At 45.0% G+C, this 18,018-nt stretch overlaps 2 protein-coding genes across 2 annotated transcripts in view; both read left to right on the top strand.

Annotated features, from left to right (window-relative positions):
• LOC132460750 (growth hormone receptor-like) overlaps positions 1-15,472 on the top strand; it is a 16,705-nt gene extending 1,233 nt beyond the window's left edge. Inside the window, exons 2-7 of the mRNA XM_060055636.1 lie at positions 1,035-1,213; positions 3,710-3,863; positions 7,011-7,098; positions 9,296-9,365; positions 11,751-12,212; positions 13,009-15,472. Coding sequence (XP_059911619.1) covers positions 1,035-1,213; positions 3,710-3,863; positions 7,011-7,098; positions 9,296-9,365; positions 11,751-12,212; positions 13,009-13,185 — 1,130 coding nt within the window. The 3' untranslated portion in view covers positions 13,186-15,472. The remainder of the gene's footprint in view (positions 1-1,034; positions 1,214-3,709; positions 3,864-7,010; positions 7,099-9,295; positions 9,366-11,750; positions 12,213-13,008) is intronic.
• Positions 15,473-17,647: 2,175 nt separating this feature from the next.
• Positions 17,648-18,018, top strand: part of dusp27 (dual specificity phosphatase 27) — a 23,657-nt gene continuing 23,286 nt past the window's right edge. The window contains exon 1 of the mRNA XM_060055422.1: positions 17,648-17,759. The gene's annotated coding sequence lies outside the window, so the exon portion shown is untranslated. The remainder of the gene's footprint in view (positions 17,760-18,018) is intronic.

The following is an 18,018-nucleotide window of genomic DNA, read 5'->3' on the forward strand; positions in this document are numbered from 1 at the left end:
GTTTCCCATACATAGGTCAATGTGTGGCGCAGCGCCAAAAAATTAACACCAAGCGCCACAATTGATTCTGCTTTTCCTTTTCTTTTTTTGCGATTTTGAAACATAAATATCTTCCGTTCTTTCATCTCCGCATAGCACTCTTTCTCCCTGTCATTCTCGTTCACACACGCACACAGAGACAAGATGGCCAGAGACTTGAGACTTGACTTGGACTCATGCAAAAGACTTGAGACTTGACTTTGACTTCCAACAAATGACTTGTGAACATCTCTGATACAAACACATACGCACAGTATAACAAACACACAGACAGACCTCCAGTAACACACACACACGGTATAACAAACACACACATAAACACCAGTAACACCCAGTAACATACACACACACACACGCACGCATGCACACATACACACATACACACTGACATGACGGACACACAGCTGTCACGTTCGACGCGCGGTGTTAGTGTGCCTGCGTCAGACTGCGTGTCTACCCCCAAGCCATACATGGACTTCCTCCAATTAATGAGGCAGGCCAGAAGGCCATTAGGCTAGAGTGCTTGCTTTTAAAGAAAAGAGCAGGCTACCACAAGCCAGAGCTAGGGCGGGAGTTAGGGCTAGCAAAGGACAGGCAGGATCTGTGTGATCGCCTGGAAGTGCGGTACAGCTGACGAGCATGAGATAGGTGGATAGGACTGAACTAATCAAGGATTACGGACTATATCATAGAGGAGGTGGATGACCCTTTCCCACCCTGGTTTTGTTTACGAGGAAAATAAACCATGCTCTCTGGACCTGCCCTCTGGTGTTTTGTGATTTTATCTTTTAATTTGGTAGATACTACAATAGATATATAGTTAGTTATTAAAACAAATGACAAACCAATTAACAAATAAATAAAATGACTAAATGAGTTCAAACAGGATTAAACGGCAGTTTACTGTCAGGAAGTGTAAGTTAGCATGTCCGAGGCTAACCCAGGTGTTAACCCGTCGGCTGTTGTCCCCCCCCCCCCCCCCCCCCCCCCCCCAGTGCAGACGGAGGCCCCGGTGAACCTCTCCTATGCGCTACGGGACACCGGGGGCGACGAGAGAGGCCACAGCGCCCTGCTAGCCTGGAGCTACCCGGTACCGGAGGACCTCCAGTACGGCTGGATCACGCTGGTGTACGAGCTGCAGTACCGCCGCGTCACAGAGCCTGGCGACTGGAAGGTAACGCCCGAACGCTCCCGGCGCATGCTAGGTTACGAAGAATGTTGTCGATCTCAAAAAGTTTGTTAGGTTCGGAAGAATATTGTTTATCTCGAGGCGTTATTTTATTCTTTGTTTACATTATATTTCTGGTACTTAGCCACTTAATAATTTACAATTGACAATTTACTCTGTACTCTTTACACTTTACACTTTATATTGTTTATACCATCCGTTATGTTTGGCCTGTTTGTTGTTGTCGGTTCTTTTTGTCTTGTCTTGTCCTCGTCCGCATTTAGTTTAGCATTTACTTCAGCGTCTATTTTTGTTTCCTTTAGTACTTCATTTAATCTAGCTAGGTTCTGAAGTATATTGTACATCTCAAAGCGTTAGCGAGGTTCCGAAGTATATTGGTTTGCCAGGTTCTGAAGCATATTGTTTGGTTATAGGGATGTCCCGATACCATTTTTTCCCTACCGATACCATAGCTTAGGCTAGCTGCCGATACGATATCTATCCGATACTTTGTTTTACTCTTGAACAAATAATAATAATAAAAATATGCATGGAACCACTTTGCTCATGATTGCCAATAAGCCACCTTAAAACATCTCACTTAAAAGTTGAATTGCTTCAATTAAGTGAAAATATTTGAACAGAGTTCAAAAGTTTAAATGGAGTAAACAATGTAAACATGCACACATTAAAAAAAAAAGTAATGGTCGGAAACATAAAGCAAAGAGTTAAACAAATAGCTAAGCGCTTAAAGTTTGAATACATTTGAGATAATATATAGAATAGCTGAGCTGTTACAACTGATAGTTTGAAATTGTTGAATCGCAATGGTTGAAATGGTACCCATTTGTGATGGGAACACCCTTATATAAAAAGGGGCTAAAATCGCCGCATATCTATCCTGTGTTCAATTGAAAAAATTGTTGAAAGGATCATTTATGAGCAAATAGACGGGTATTTAGCAGAGCAGAACCTCTTATTTGACTTCCATTCAGGCTTTAGAAAAGCCCATTCCACTGATACCTGTCTGCTCTACCTTCAAAAGGAGTTTGACACAGTCCAGTATGATATCCTCTTGAACAAACTCAAAGCCATGGGATTTTCTCTCCAGGGGTTGAGGTCATACCTAGTTGGTAGAGAACAGGTGGTGGATGTGGAAGGGACCTTGTCCTCACCACTTAAATCAACATGTGGAGTTCCCTGGGGAGTATTTTAGGTCCTCTCTTCTTTGTCTTATGTGTAAATGATATGCTGGCAGCCATAGATTGCATTATGTTTTTATTTGCAAATGACTGCTATTCTAGTCTCTCATAAAGAGAAATCAGAGGTGGAGAGGCTGCTTAGCGTAGAACTCCTTAACAGTTCTTGGTTGACAGATAACAAGCTGTCTCTCCACCTTGGCAAAACAGAGTGAATTCTTTTTGGGTCCAAAGACAAACTAAGGAAGTCTTTGCGGCCAAGGAATTACGGCCAAGGAAGTGGTCACTTACTTAGACTGCATATTAGACAACAAATCATTACCGGCATTTATGGCCCAAAGAGTCATCTCAAAGGTGAGCCAAAGGACTAAGTTCCTGGCAAGAATATCCAGCCTCTTGGATAGTAACACCTTGAAAACCCTAGCTGATGTCCTTGTTCAATGTCATTTTGACTATGCCTGTACATCTTTGTACACTGGCACTACTGAAGGCCTCAAAGACAAGCTACAGATCTGTCAAAATATACTGATGGTCCTAAACTCCATGCAAGAACACATCTTCTTCCTGACCACTTCTCCAGTCTTAGGTGGCAGAGTGGAGGAGAGAGTTATTATTATTATTATATTTCCAAAATTAGTGACACAAACAATTACACTACCAGGGGAAGTTTCACTGATTTCAGTCTCTACAGATTTAAGAGCTGTATGGGAAGGTACTCTTTCCGATACTCGGCAGCTGTCTTGTGGAATGGCCTACCTTTAAACCTTAAATTGTTGAGCTCCTCCTACTTTCATTTTAAATCTTCAATAGTGGCTATCACAACAGCTGTGAGCCGCTCTAGCCGAGGTAGGTGCGTGTGACGTGACGGCGAGTGACTGCGCCTGTCCTCAGCAACAGCCGAGGAGAGCCGTGCAACAGCCAGGCCCAGGCTGTTACACTTTATTCTCCTTTAAGGTCTAAATACAGCCACACTGCTGAAATGGTTTACCAACAGGTAGCTATCATGCGCATGCGCCTAATTGACGGTTATCACATGACACGCTGCACAGATCTAATCATATTTCTTAATCCCCTCCGATATCCGATCCAGCGTAATCTGTACATCCCTGGTTGATCGTTTTGCTAGGATCCGAGATACATTGGTTTGCTAGGTTCCGATATAGATTGGTTAGTTAGGTTCCGAAGTATATTAGTCAGCTAAGTTCCGAAGCATGTTTTATATCTCACATTATTAGCTAGGTTTCACTGTAGGATAAAATGTATTTATTTTACAGCGATTCTCCCCCCCCCCCCCCCCCCCCAGGTGAAGCCCCCCCAGAGGGAGTCCCAGCTGGAGCTCATGGGTCTCCCGGTGGGGGGATACCTTGTCCGGGTTCGCTGTCGCTCCCACAACTACGGCCTCTGGAGCGAGTGGAGCTCGCCGCTACAGATGACCATCCCCGCCCGTCCGCTGGCAGGTAAACAAGGCTTAGTAGCTAAAATGCACTAAAATGCACTAGTAGTGTCTGCTAAAATGCACTCAATGTAAATGTAGCTAACATTGGTTGGCTCACAAGTAGCAAACATTGGTTGGCTAACTAGCTGACAAAGGTTTGCTAATCACCTAACATTGGCAAACTAGCAAGCAGCGCTTGGCTATCTAGCTAACATGGGTTGGCTAACTAGCTACTAGTGTTTGGCTAAGTACCTAATATCGATTACCTAACTAGCTAAAATCGGTTTGCTAACTAGCTAATCGCCTTTAGCTAACTAGCAAACATCGGTTGGCTTACTAGAGGACATCGTTTGGCTAACTAGCTAACATTGTTTAGCTAACTAGCTATTATCAGTTGGCTTACTAGCTAGTATCGGTTGGCTAACTAGCTAACATCGGTTGGCTAACAAGTTAACATCGGTCTGATAACTAGATAACGTAGTTCGGCTAACTAGCTAACATCGTTTGGTTAACTAGCTCACAGCGTTTGGCTATCTAGCTAACATCGGTTGGGTCACTAGCTAACAAGGCTTGGCTAACTAGCTAATATCGGTTTGCTCACTAGCCAACATCGATTGGCTAACTAGCTAATATCAGTTGGCTAACTAACTAATATCGGTTGGCTAACTAGTTTACGTCGGAAATAATAAGTTAGTGGACTAATGAGGCAAAATCGAGCGCCGAAAGATGTGGGGGTGGGCTGTTGTGTGTTCTATAGATCGGCCCAGAACGCACTCCAACTGTGTGGGAGCGTGTCTGTGTTCCCCGGGTCCTATGTTCCCCGGGTCCTATGTTCCCCGGGTCCTATGTTCCCCTCTTTGTATGAGACTGGGGAACATAGGACCCTTTATTAAAAAAAGGGTCCTATGTTCCCCGCTTTTCCCAAAAAGGGTCCTATGTTCCCCGATATGTATGTGACCGGGGAACATAGGACCCTTTTTAAAAAAAGGGTTCTATGTTCACCGGTCTGTTACTTTTTCCACCATTACTGCCAAATTCCAGCCGAGGTAACTACCATTGCATTTCTTTACCTTTTGTGGAAGAGGGAGAGACGTCGGAGAACCTGACGCAGTCTATTCATACGCCGGTAAACAAACCACGAGAAGCCCAATCCCTACGAGAGCTCCCCGCGCTAATATCGGTTGGCTAACTAGTTTACGTCGGAAATAATAAGTTAGTGGACTAATGAGGCAAAATCGAGCGCCGAAAGATGTGGGGGTGGGCTGTTGTGTGTTCTATAGATCGGCCCAGAACGCACTCCAACTGTGTGGGAGCGTGTCTGTGTTCCCCGGGTCCTATGTTCCCCGGGTCCTATGTTCCCCTCTTTGTATGAGACTGGGGAACATAGGACCCTTTATTAAAAAAAGGGTCCTATGTTCCCCGCTTTTCCCAAAAAGGGTCCTATGTTCCCCGATATGTATGTGACCGGGGAACATAGGACCCTTTTTAAAAAAAGGGTTCTATGTTCACCGGTCTGTTACTTTTTCCACCATTACTGCCAAATTCCAGCCGAGGTAACTACCATTGCATTTCTTTACCTTTTGTGGAAGAGGGAGAGACGTCGGAGAACCTGACGCAGTCTATTCATACGCCGGTAAACAAACCACGAGAAGCCCAATCCCTACGAGAGCTCCCCGCGCTACGGCCATCCGGAGGCGCACAGAGCTTTTGGCCGTGATATTATTATACAATTATATTTAAGCAATAGATCACGCCAGGCTGTGGTATGTGCTCATTATACCACTGTTAAGGGGCGTTGTCCGGCCCCGATGCGCAGCGGAGGGCCGGCGACCCCCTTCACAGTGGTATAATGAGCACATGCCACTGACTGAAGTGATCTATTGCTTTTATACAACGGTTACTGTTATCACGAAACGAAAGTCATAGACACACTACATTTAAAAAGAAACCAAGAAAGTCAAAGTAGCCGTTTTATTAAAGACTACCAAAAAGTAGTCCCTCCTGGCTGCCGCTATGCATCGACGGTCGCTATGCAACACACTTTAGCGTCCCTCCGAGAGAAGGCTCCGATAGAGCGGTTCGCCGGCAATTTATCCTATGGAGCAGTTCACTCGCCGTGTGCCTAAGCTTTCGTTAGTCTCTCCATCGCCTTGCTCACTCCCGGAGTAACAACATTTACACGCTCTCCATCATCCAACATATGTTTTACTTTGTAACTGTTTCTACTTCCAGGCGCGGAGTGATATGCAAACTTTCACAAAATTATCGGGCGTCATAGCAGTTATGTATACGCTCATTATACAACAGTTGGGAACCAATCAGATCGCTGGATTTAGGTCAGGCAAAAAAAAGTCCCCCGTTTTTATGTCCTTAAAAAAGGTTTTTATGTCCCTCCCCTTTGGTCATGCGTAATGTCTCTGCTGCCACGGAAACGAGAAACAAGTGTTTTGTATTTTCTTATTCTTCCCTTTTCACACAATGTTTTTTGTGCCTTTTGTTGATCATTGTTCTGCCGTATCATCAAGGTTACGCCTTTTCAGGCATCGTAAAGAAATCGACTTTGGTGGTGAGGCAGGATGACGCAGAGGTTTACGATTGGAGCGAGGGGTTAGCGTCGGGGGGGGGGGACTTAGATTGCAGTGTACGCTCCTGTTCAATGTGCTTAACCTATGACCCCGACACACACACACACACACACGCATGCACTCATTCACAAACAAGCAATAACAATTACACTAACACAAACATAAAACACATACATTAACATACACACACACCCTATCACACACACATTAACAAACAAACACAATCACACACATTAAATAACACATATACACACACACCCCACACACACACTAAAAAACACACAATCCCACCGACACATTCCCACTAAAACACACACACACGCACACGCTAAAACGCACACAAACACACACACTAAAACACAAACACACACACACACACAAGCACAAACACACTAACACACACACAATCACAAACAAACACACTTATACGCAACCAAACGTACACACACACACACACACACACACACAAACAGGCACACAAGCCTGTTTGTGTGCCCGCGAAAAATTGTCGCGAATATCACTCGTAGAGTGATGAAAGTGTGGATGGGTAACAGTGATTGGTCACCCCCCTCGTCCAATCACAGGCAAGATGCTAGTGCTGATCCTGGTGGGGGGGCTGGGCGTCGCCACCCTGCTCATCATCTGCTGCGGAGTCGTCCCCCAGGGCAAGAGGTCAGGGGTCACCACTGTGTGTGTGTGTGTGCGGGGGTGTAAGAGTGCGTGTGTGTATGTGTGTGTGTGTGTGTGTGTGTGTGTGTGTGTGTGTGTGTGTGTGTGTGTGTGTGTGTTTGTATGTGGAAATGGGGGGGGGATTGGGGATTTGTGTGTGTGTGTGTGTGTGTGTGTGTGTCAGGGATGGAAATTAACACCCGCCGGTGAATTGTGTCACTTCACCCACCACTGTGTCGGGTAATACTTTCCAGTCCGGTCTGATCAAATTTGCATATTTAATACATTCGTCATACGGCGCTGCACAGTTCCACAACCATTACTGTCAACATCCGGCCCCCTTCTTCTTCGACGCCTCTTTTGCTGAACTGCGACTGTCAACGACGCAATTCAAGCCATGCACACGCTCACACGCCGCTATTTAGCAGTGTTACAGGTAGGAATCAAATGGGTTTCCCGTAGGTCGGGTAACCAGACATCCTATTTTGCCCGGACATGCCCTCTTTTTGAGACACTTGTGTGGCGAAAAATGTGTGGCGGAATTTCAAAATCGTCCGGGATTTTATTAAAGCCTCATAGTGTATGTTCACATTGAATTTGCGTTGCGTTTCTCTGGGTCGTTCACTAGTTGGGCTACGCCCTCCCCTACTCAGTTTTGTTCGCTTTACATTGGTGGAAGTGAGTAGGGGGAGTGGTTAAGTAGAGCCCTCAGATTAGACGGTTTGGTTTACTCGGTTACCCTCGTGTTTTGTACTTATTTCTTTACCATTATTGTTTTATAGGGACAAACATTTAACAAATTTTCCCTACAGGGGATCGATAAAGTTCTATCTATTGAACAGAAAGAAACACTTGGTCATACTTTGCACCCTTTACCACAGCATTGGCCTGCTGAATGCCACAGATATATTTTCAGCATTGGACTGAATGCCACATAAATATATTATTATGTTTTTGCATGTTTGCAACGTTTAAAAGTTCAGGGTATAAAGTTCAAGTATATGCCTCTACTTGTATTGCTTAAGCCAATAGCCTTTTGAAGCAGTGTTTTTTTCTGAATATTAGTGTTAAGGGCCAATAATGCTTATCATTATATGTTAGTTACCATGTCTGTGGACACATTTGTATGCAGTCACTTGTAAATATAAAAAAACAAATGTTCCTATTGACTTATGATGGTGTAGCCATGCATGTTGTTTTATTGTTAATATATATATATATACGTATATAATTTGTTTTGTATCGAAAATACTTTGCATAGATGAATTATCCCCAAACTTGTCATCGTAACACATTTGGAATAAACATGACTTAATATGGCAGATACCTGTGTATTGTTTATCATATGCGGTAAGAGTGTAACATTTTCAACTCAGTTCCTTGGTAGCACCTACGCACAGTAAAAATCAATTCTGATGGAGAAAACACTTTTCTTATCTAATGTTAATATGATATTGGTGGGCAAAAAAGTTCATTTCCATCTCTGGTGTGTGTGTACGGGGATGGGTGGTTAGGGCGGGCGTGGTGTGGGGGGGTTGTGGGTTTGTGTGCGTGTTCGATGTTATGCTATGTGTGTTTGCACTCTTGCATGTGTGTGTATGTTAGATTGTGTGTGTGTGTGTGTGTGTGTGTGTGTGTGTGTGTGTGTGTGTGTGTGTGTGTGTGTGTGTGTGTGTGTGTGTGTGTGTGTTGGGGGGGTGGGGGTTGTGTGGGTGTTTATGTGTGTTTGTGTTTTTGTTTAACTGCTTGCCCACATATGTATCTGCATTTGCGTGTGCTAGTGTGTGTGTGTGTGTGTCTGTTTGAGTGTTATTGTGTGTGTATGATTGTGTTTTTGTGTGAGTGTTTGTAGGTGAGAGTGTGTATGTAAGTGTTTTATTGTGTGATTGTATGCCCATATATTTGTGTCTGAATTCATCTGTGTGCGTGAATTTCGTAGCAGTGTCTGTGAGTGTGTGATTTTGCATCTTGTGTATGTGTGTCTTAGTACGTGTGATTTTTTGTGTTAGTGTGTGTTTTTGTGTGTGCAAGTGTTTGTGATTATGCTTTTTGTGTGTATGTGTTAATGTGTGATTGTGCGTCTTGTGTGTGTGTGATGTGCGTCTTGTGTGTGTCTGTTTGTTTTAGTGTCTGTGTAAGTAATGTGATTGTGCGTCTTGTGATGGTGTGTCTCCCCCTTACCTCTCGATCGAATTTTCAGGATCAAAGCCCATTTCTTGCCGCCAATTCCTAAGCCTCGGATTGGAGGAATCGACCCACTGCTTCTGAAGGTATGAGCACGCACACACACGCACACACACACACAAACAAACACGCGCACAAAAACGACACACAAACTAGTTCACTATCTCTTTACTTTTTAACTCACTGCTGTCAGAATTTTTCGCTTTGACCGGACCCGAGCGTCCCTGGAGTTGTGTGACGTGTTGTTCGTTCGATTGCATTTGAAGGGGGGTTAGAAAGGTGGTAAGGAGCCGGTGAACACACCCTAATGGCCCGTTTTCACTGGAGGCTGCGGTTCGGTTCAGTCCGCAAAGGTGCGGCACGGATCGCGTTTCCATCGCCAAAAGTGGGCGTGACCCGGGCTGAGCCGTATTGAGCCGTACTCTTCTCACTGTGCTCCTCCGTTGATACTGAGATGGTTTATTAGCAGGCTGCACTGTGTCCGGCTGCTATGAGGTCACGATGCGAACGTATTTGCCGCGGCTATCGCCATCTGCATTAATCCACCCCCCTACCATAAGGGTACGTTCGACGGTGGAAACCTTCGCTTCAGCCGTTTTCCATTACTTTTATGTCGCTAGAACTTTCCCAAAACCACCTCTGCAGAGCGAATTAACTTAGTGCGACAAAATCGGCGTTAGAGCGATATAACCCTTTTTCCATCACATATGTCGCACTAACTTTTGATGCGCATCATTTTAAAGCGCATTATCTTTTTGATGGAAAAAGGACTTAATTAATCTAATTAATTCACTATGAAATGCCCAAATCTGTCTTTAAATTGTTTAAATCATCCATTTTTGTTTGTACGAAACTAAATGTATTTGTTTGTTTTATCCTGCATTCTTGGTAAGGATCTCTCTTGAAAAAGAGATAAAGAAAATCTCAATGAGACTTTTACCTGGTTAAATAAATGTTTGATAAAAAATAGTGTAAATATTGTTTCTTGCTCGTAAAATACCAAAATGTTTTTGTTTTTTTGTTTTTGTCTCTTAAACTGACTGTAGGTCAGCTAGAGAGAGGACAGGTGAGGCTGGTCTCAGCAGCATCACCTGGTCTGAGTCTGATTGGACTGTGGGGCTTGGGGAGGCTAAACACATTGAGTGTACAATGTGCAAAAACGGGGAGTGTGCCAAAACGCAGTGCACTGGAAGTACCTCGGTGGCGCACTCAAAATGATCTAAAACTTGAGTGTGGACCGATGGACACTTTCCACCCTCAACGGCCGCCATCTTGTCTACTTAGCGGAGGGGGCAGGAATTGGAGAACGACGCGCTCTACAAATGTAAGTAAAAGTAAAATGACACATATTTGGTTTGTTTTTCAGTACAGTAGAATTAGAATGATGGGCGAATTATGTGCTGTGTCTGAAATTGCGCACTAACGTAAGTGCATTTACATTGAATGCACTTCAGTATCCCTACAGTACACTAACTTATAGGCGCAGTGCTTTCATTTCTACAGTGCACTGTCAAAACAGGGTCAAACCTACTGGAAAGGAGTTTGCAGTTTGACTGGTCTTCTTCTGTGGTATTTTTTTCTGCTTGATCATTTCCATAATTCGCCCATCATTTTAATACTGTACTGAAAAACAAACAAAGTATGTGTCATTTTACTTACATTTGTAGAGCGTGTCGGTCTCAAACGTTAGAATGTCCTCCATTTTCAGTTTAGAAATTCCCGCCCCCTCCGCTACGTAGACAAGATGGCGGCCGTTGAGGGTGGAAAGTGTCCATCGGTCCGCACTCAAGTTTTAGATCGTTTTGAGTGCGCCACCGAGGTTCTTCCAGTGCACTGTGTTTTGACACACTCTCAGTTTTTACTCATGGGGACTCAAAAATAGAATAGAAGTGCGCGATTTCAGACACAGCAAGAGTCTGTGGTCTGAGTTTGATTGGTCTCTGGGGCGGGGGGAGGCTGCACACCTGTTGCAGCAATCAGTGTTCAGCACACCACTCACCTAGTTGAGTGTAGGGTGGTCTCTCTTTCTCTGGTCTCTCTCTCTCTCTCTCTCTCTCTCTCTCTCTCTCTCTCTCTCTCTCTTGTCTGTCTCTCTCTCTCGCTCTCCCTGTCGCTCTCTTCCTGTCGCTCACGCTCTCTCTCGCTCTCCCTGTCTCTCTCTTCCTTTATCTCTCTCTCATCCTCTCTTGTCAAGTCTCTCTCTCCCTGTATCTCTCTCTTTGTCTGTTCTCTCTGGTCTGTCCCTCTCTCTCTCTCTCTCTCTCTCTCTCTCTCTCTCTCTCTCTCTCTCGACGAAAGAGAAACATTTACGTCATATCGTGGCGTCTGGACGAGAGAGAGAGAGAGAGAGAGGAAAAAGAGAGAGAGAATGACCGAGAGAGAGAGAGAGAGTAAGCAAAAGAGATTTCCAATGTTAACTTTCCGGTATCTGCATCTCGGCATACATAACTCCTCCCCTTTCCGTCCCCCAGAGGGGGCGTCTGGACGAGATCGACCAGCACTTCCGCACCTTCCACAGCTACAGCCACACCGTCCTCAGCGAGGAGGTGTGGAACTACGTCAGCACGGAGGCCTCACACACCTGCGCCCTCTGGCCTGTCGAGCCGCCGCCCATCAGTCAATGGGAGAAGCCGGCCCCGCCCCCATCACTCGGGGACCCACCCACAGCCCCTCTCGACGCGACGATCACGACCACGGCGATGGCGCCGTCGTCGTACTGCGGCCTCCCGCCCGCCCAGGCGCCGGTTTCCGTGGCGCCGTACATGCAGCCTGTGGGGGCCGGCCAGTGGGAGTGGCCTACGGTGGTGGCCGCGCCTCCCCCGGCGACAGCGGACTACAGCCTGCTGGCCACACAGCCCGTCAGCCCCCAGCCCCCCGATGTGGTGCAGTTCCCCCAGCCCATCCATCCCCTGCCGCCGCTGGCCCCGCCCACCGTGAGTGTCAAACCCCCGGGGACGCACGCGAGGGAGTCAGCGGAGAAAATGCCATGATGCAAGGGTCCCGATAAAGGGGGAGGGGAGAGTCTATAAAGGTTATGGTTGTGGTTATGGTTGGACGTCGACGCAACACAAGGGACCTCTTAGATCCTCACGGACCCTCCTTGCGTCCATCGCAAGGGCCTGACGTGCGCCTCCCAAAGGTTGGAACCTTCCGTCGAGGCGATGCAGCAGCATGGGCTGTGATTGGTCCGCTCACTAAAACCCGACGCAGAACCAAAACAGGTTCACGACTGCGTCAAAGCGGCTGCGTGTGCATTGCGTTGCGTTGACTCGGAACCAATAACTGAGCCCTTAAGTCTCTTAATTTATGGGCATTTTCCTCGCATTTTCTTAGCATTTTCTTACCATTTCCAGAATGTCCAATGTCTCATGTAAGACAAGAGAATAACAAGTAAACTGTTATGTGCATTTGTTTTTAAGCCTTCATAAGGTGGAGGGGATGTTAGCTAAATGTTCACAATTGAGAGATTTTCCTGGCATTCTTGGTTTGTCCAATAAGCCATATCAGCCATGTGTGTAGCTATGAAGCTAACAATATTGATTATACTAGGAGGCTAACGATATCGATTAAGTTATGAAGATAACAATGTAAATTACGCTATGAGGCTAACGATATCAATAGGAGGCTTACGATATCGATAATGCTATGAGGCTAATGATATAGATTATGCTAGGAGGCTAACGATACTGAAACACATTGAATAACCCCTTTAACCCCTCCGCCACCCAGGACTTCTACACCTGCGCTCAGCTCCTGGGACCCGGCGGGGAAGTGAACCTGGTCCCCTGCCTGACCCCCACGCCACAGCCGCGGGCCCCCGGACGCGAGGAAGCGGGTGAGGAGCTGAAGAAGAGGTCCCCCCCGGACCTCCGGGCCGAGACTGGTGTGTCGGCCGGTCTTAACTGAAACGGCGGCGTTTGCTAAAGGCGTCAGCGAGCGTGGTGGTTTGGACCGGGGACAATGTCAGTAAAGGTCGGAAACACTGCCTAAACAATTTATTTTCCCACTTTGTGTCTTACCGGCTAATTGGACACCAGAATTGGTCTGTTTTCGGATCGTTTGTCGTTCACTTTTTTCGGGATTCTCTACGGACTTCAGGTGTGCACGACTTTAGAGTCTTTACTTCAGGAAGCAAAAACAACGGAGAACCCTCATTCAGCAAAAATCGGACGAATGCATAATTTACGAACGTCGGGACTCGGTGGACCTGAAGTCGATCGAACTTCCTTCTTGTCTCTACTCAAAGGAACAGGAACTTCAGGAATCATTTGAATCTCACACGATGGGGGGATATATTTAGCAGCGTTTTCCGGCGTTTTAACGGAAACTTTTCATTCGGTTTGACGACGGAACTTCGGGTCTTCAAAATCGTGCAGCGATGTCGAATGGTGCGTTCATGTCAAGCGGTGTTCACCCTGTCGCACTTTGTATGTTTTAAACGTCTGTGTGTCGACTGCCTATGGTGAGCGTTTATTTCATGTTTGTTAGCTTGTTTGCCGTATGCTAACGTTTTGACTGTCGATCACATAGCTACACATTCACGGTTTCTAAGTATTTCGATTATGCTATGAGGATAACGATATCGATTATGCTATGAGGCTAACAATATCGATTATGCTAGAAGGCTAACGATATCTGTTATTATATGAGGAACAATAATGAATGACACTCAGGAATATGTAGTTTAAGATCAAAGCACATTTTGTATATACACACATTATGAAATCAGGGCACAACGCAAAGGGTTACGCTTCAGTAAGCACGTGCTGAAAGGTTCGAGTGAGGTGAAACATCAGTGCTGGAACCGTAGGATAGAAGGAAAATGCAGAGTTTGAAAGCACTTATAAACTTGATACCACAGAAGAAGTCCTCACGTTAGATTATCTCTCCCCGAAACTAAGATTGTGCGAGAAGATCCAGCCATTTTGTCGGCCGTTTTGTGTTTCTTGCACATTAAAGTGTTATACAATAACGTTCAAAAGTTTGCGGTCACCCAGACAATTTCATGTTTTTTCCTTGAAAAATCACACTTTTATTCAACAGTTTTCAGCTGTGTTAAAATAATTGCACACAGGTTTTTTAATCATCAATTAGCCTTTTAACACGATTAAACAATGTACCATTAGAACACAGAAGTGATGGCGGCTGGAATTTGGCCTCTGTATACCTGCAGTTTCGAGCTAGAATAGCCATTTACCACGTAAACAATGTCTAGACTGTATTTCTGATCAATTTAATGTAATCTTCATTGAAAAAAACAGGGCTTTTCTTTAAAAAAATAAGGACATTTTGAAGTGACCTCAAACTTTTGAACAGTGTAAACTGGTGAGGCTATCTGGAAATGAATTATTGTGGCCACAAAAACGAAAGAATAAATCCATCACCATAATATGAAGAGATGTAGATATCCTGAGAGATCTGGTTTTTAGACTCCCCCTCAGACACAATTTTGTTGCCTTATTTTTACGAAGTATATGTACAGTATACATATATTTAACCCCCCCCTACCCCCCCCCCCCCCCCCCCCCCACGAACACATGAGTTTCCTCTCACACCTTCAGCGATGACTTCTTTTACTTTTCAGGAAAAAATATATATTCAAAGTTATAGATTTATATATTTAATGTTTTTTTACTGTTACGTTACTGACTGGAGATTAGTAAGAGTTCAAATTTATTTTTCTTTTGCAATTCAATACTTAAATAAAGATTTCATAAAGATGTTATAATATCAATTCATCTCAACGCCTGGCCTAAAGAAAAGAGAAGTTTATATGTTGAATGCTTCCAGTATTGTGTTGGTCATACTATAGAATGATTAATTGCTTGTTTTGTGAATAAAACAGAACATAAAGGAACTTTAAAAGAAAAATCTCATACTGAATCGCAGTATTGGTCGAAATAATCTCAATTAGATTATTTCCCCAAATCGTTCAGCCCCAATATAAAGTACAATTCTGTCACCTCTAAGTTTTGCTGTCGTTGTTTCTTCGTTTACTGCTTTGTTCCTCTGTGGCGTTCATCCTAAGGAAATCGTAAATGACCGTGGTATCTGTAAACGTTTAAATGTGCGCGTTGTCAGTGGGCAGTTGCGGTCCGAAGATAGGATTGCAATATCAAAATTGTAACTGTGTGAGCTCTGGGAAGATGTGGGGTATAAAACGATATATAATAAAAAATGATGGTATTTTCAATGGTAGTCAGGTTGTTTCAAAAATCTGAGAGAGAGAGAGAGAGAGAGAGAGAGAGAGAGAGAGAGAGAGAGAGAGAGAGAGAGAGAGAGAGAGAGAGAGAGAGAGAGAGAGAGAGAGAGAGAGAGAGAGAGAAAATATAATGTACGTGGAGTCAAGTGTGTGTGTGTTCTTCTGGGGCTGGGCGAGGCTGCACACCTGTTGCTCGTTGACCAATAATTTTACTTTCAGGGCGTTTAGCAGAATGCTTTTAGCCGAAGAGACTCACAATAAGTCCAGTTGTCAGAAGAAAGAGGGACAACAATATATCTCCGTCGTTACAGTAAGGAAGTTCATAGAACCAAGTGCCAAGCACTAACAATCACTAGGTTAACCCATTCCCCGTACAGCAAAGATGGCTAGGATACGATGCTATGCAATGCTAAATATATTTTTAAGTACAATAATACACTAAGTGCCTAAGAGGGGTGCTGGGGGATGGGAGGGTGAAGGGGGGGCTTTACAGAGTCCAGGTGAACTCTGGACAGGTGAGTCTTGAGTATTTTGCAAAAGCTGCAGAGAAGAGTTGTGACGATCGATTATGCATATATATATATACACATGTTAGTTGACATGTTTGTACAGATGTGTTGAATCTGTGTGTTCTAAACACGGGATGAGAATCACCAGAGACTTGACAACCCCATTCGTCCGGTCTCGTATATATGCTGTGCATGTGGGCAGTTTGTACATGCATGTGTTTGTACTATTTGTGGGCAGTTACAATCTCGAAAATATCTTGAGATTATGAATGCATGCTTATCGAGCCATTATGGCAAATTGAAGTGGAACCAGAATTTGTGTCTATATTTGACTTTGAGAGTCAAATTGTATGCATGTATATCATACATGCATACAAATGTACGTACGTACATACACACACTCACACGTACACACGCACACAGTGACATACACATACGAATGGACATACACACACACACACATGGACACACACACATTGCGGTATGGCAATATTTCTGAGAATTACTTTCATGGCAGGAATCATGTGGTGCCTGAGAGGAGAGAAAGGACATCGCCATGGCAACCAAAAGACAACGCAAACAGTCAACAGACGTCTGTGAATCGAATCAGTCCTGCCTTCATGTTGTGTTCATTTGAGACCCCCACCCCCTCGGACCACTGATAAGAAATAAGGCACCGAAATTGAATTAAGTTCAATTTAATTCAATTCAAAAGTGTGATTTATACCAGTATGCGCGCTCCCGTGTGTGTGTGTGTGTGTGTGTGTGTGTGTGTGTGTGTGTGTGTGTGTGTGTGTGTGTGTGTGTGTGTGTGTGTGTGTGTGTGTGTGTGTGTGTGTGTGTGTGTGTGTTTGTGTTTCAATTCGAAAGTATGATTTATACCAGAGGGGTGATTCCTGGAGGAAGATGGGAATCGGGTGATTCCTGGAGGAAGATGGGAATCTGTCAAAATGGCTGGGCCCCAGGGGCCCGACAGGCAGTGTGAGGGCAGAGAGAGAGAGAGAGAGAGAGAGAGAGAGAGAGAGAGAGAGAGAGAGGAGAGAGAGAGAGAGAGAGAGAGAGAGAGAGAGAGAGAGAGAGGAGAGAGAGAGAGAGAGAGAGAGAGAGAGAGAGAGAGAGAATTATGGAAGGTTAGCTCTCTAAAGCGCGTATAATCCCTTCATTTATAGTTCATTTTAAATGATCCATTAAAACATGACAACTCGACAAACCAACCATGTAGTTGACAACAGCTTTGTTATAAACTAGTTTTGTAACATAACCTGTAGCAAGAACACTGAATAATGATTATCTTACAAAGATGAATGGCTTTTAGTATATTTTTTTGTTTAGTATTGATTTGATTTATATCATGTTATTCATTTTGAGGGAGAGGGAGGGAGAGGGACGGGGGGGGAGAGAGAGGGAGGGAGAGGGAGGGAGGACGCCTCAGGCCTCAAACCTGCTGTGTCACCATGGGGGTCCCCCCACACACCCCACTCCCCTCCCTCGCCCACATACACCCCTCCAGCAAGCAGTGAAGTCATGTGTGTGTGTGTGTGTGGGGGGGGGGGGGGGGTTGGAGGAGGGATCCAGACCTCAGAGGGTGTTGACAGTGGGTGGGGGCTGGGGAGAGGTTCTGGAAAGTACTGGGAGAGGGGGGGGGGGGGCTGGGGGGGGTTAGTGGCAGCCCCCAGGGGGGCTAGTTTAGGTCGTGAGTGGATTCAGTGGACCCTACGGCGACTATGGTGACTGCAGCCGATCTCTGAAGGACCCCTGACACACTGAAGGTAAGGGGTCTAAAGAAACTGTTTCCGCGGAGTGTATGTGTGTGTTTCTGTGTGTATGCGTGTGTGGTGTGCATAGGGGTGGGGTTCTGTGTGTGTGTGTGCTCTTTTGTGTGGGGCTGTGTGTGTGGGTTCCTTTCTGTGTGTGTGTGTTTCTGACTTTGTGTTTGTTTGTCTGTGCGTGTGTGTGTCTGTGTGCTCCCTTGTGTGTTTAAGTGTGCGTTTCTGTGTGGTTAATTCTCCTGTGTGTCCTCTTGTATGC

Source organism: Gadus macrocephalus, chromosome 7, assembly GCF_031168955.1.
Source record: "Gadus macrocephalus chromosome 7, ASM3116895v1".
In the NCBI taxonomy this organism is placed as follows: domain Eukaryota; kingdom Metazoa; phylum Chordata; class Actinopteri; order Gadiformes; family Gadidae; genus Gadus; species Gadus macrocephalus.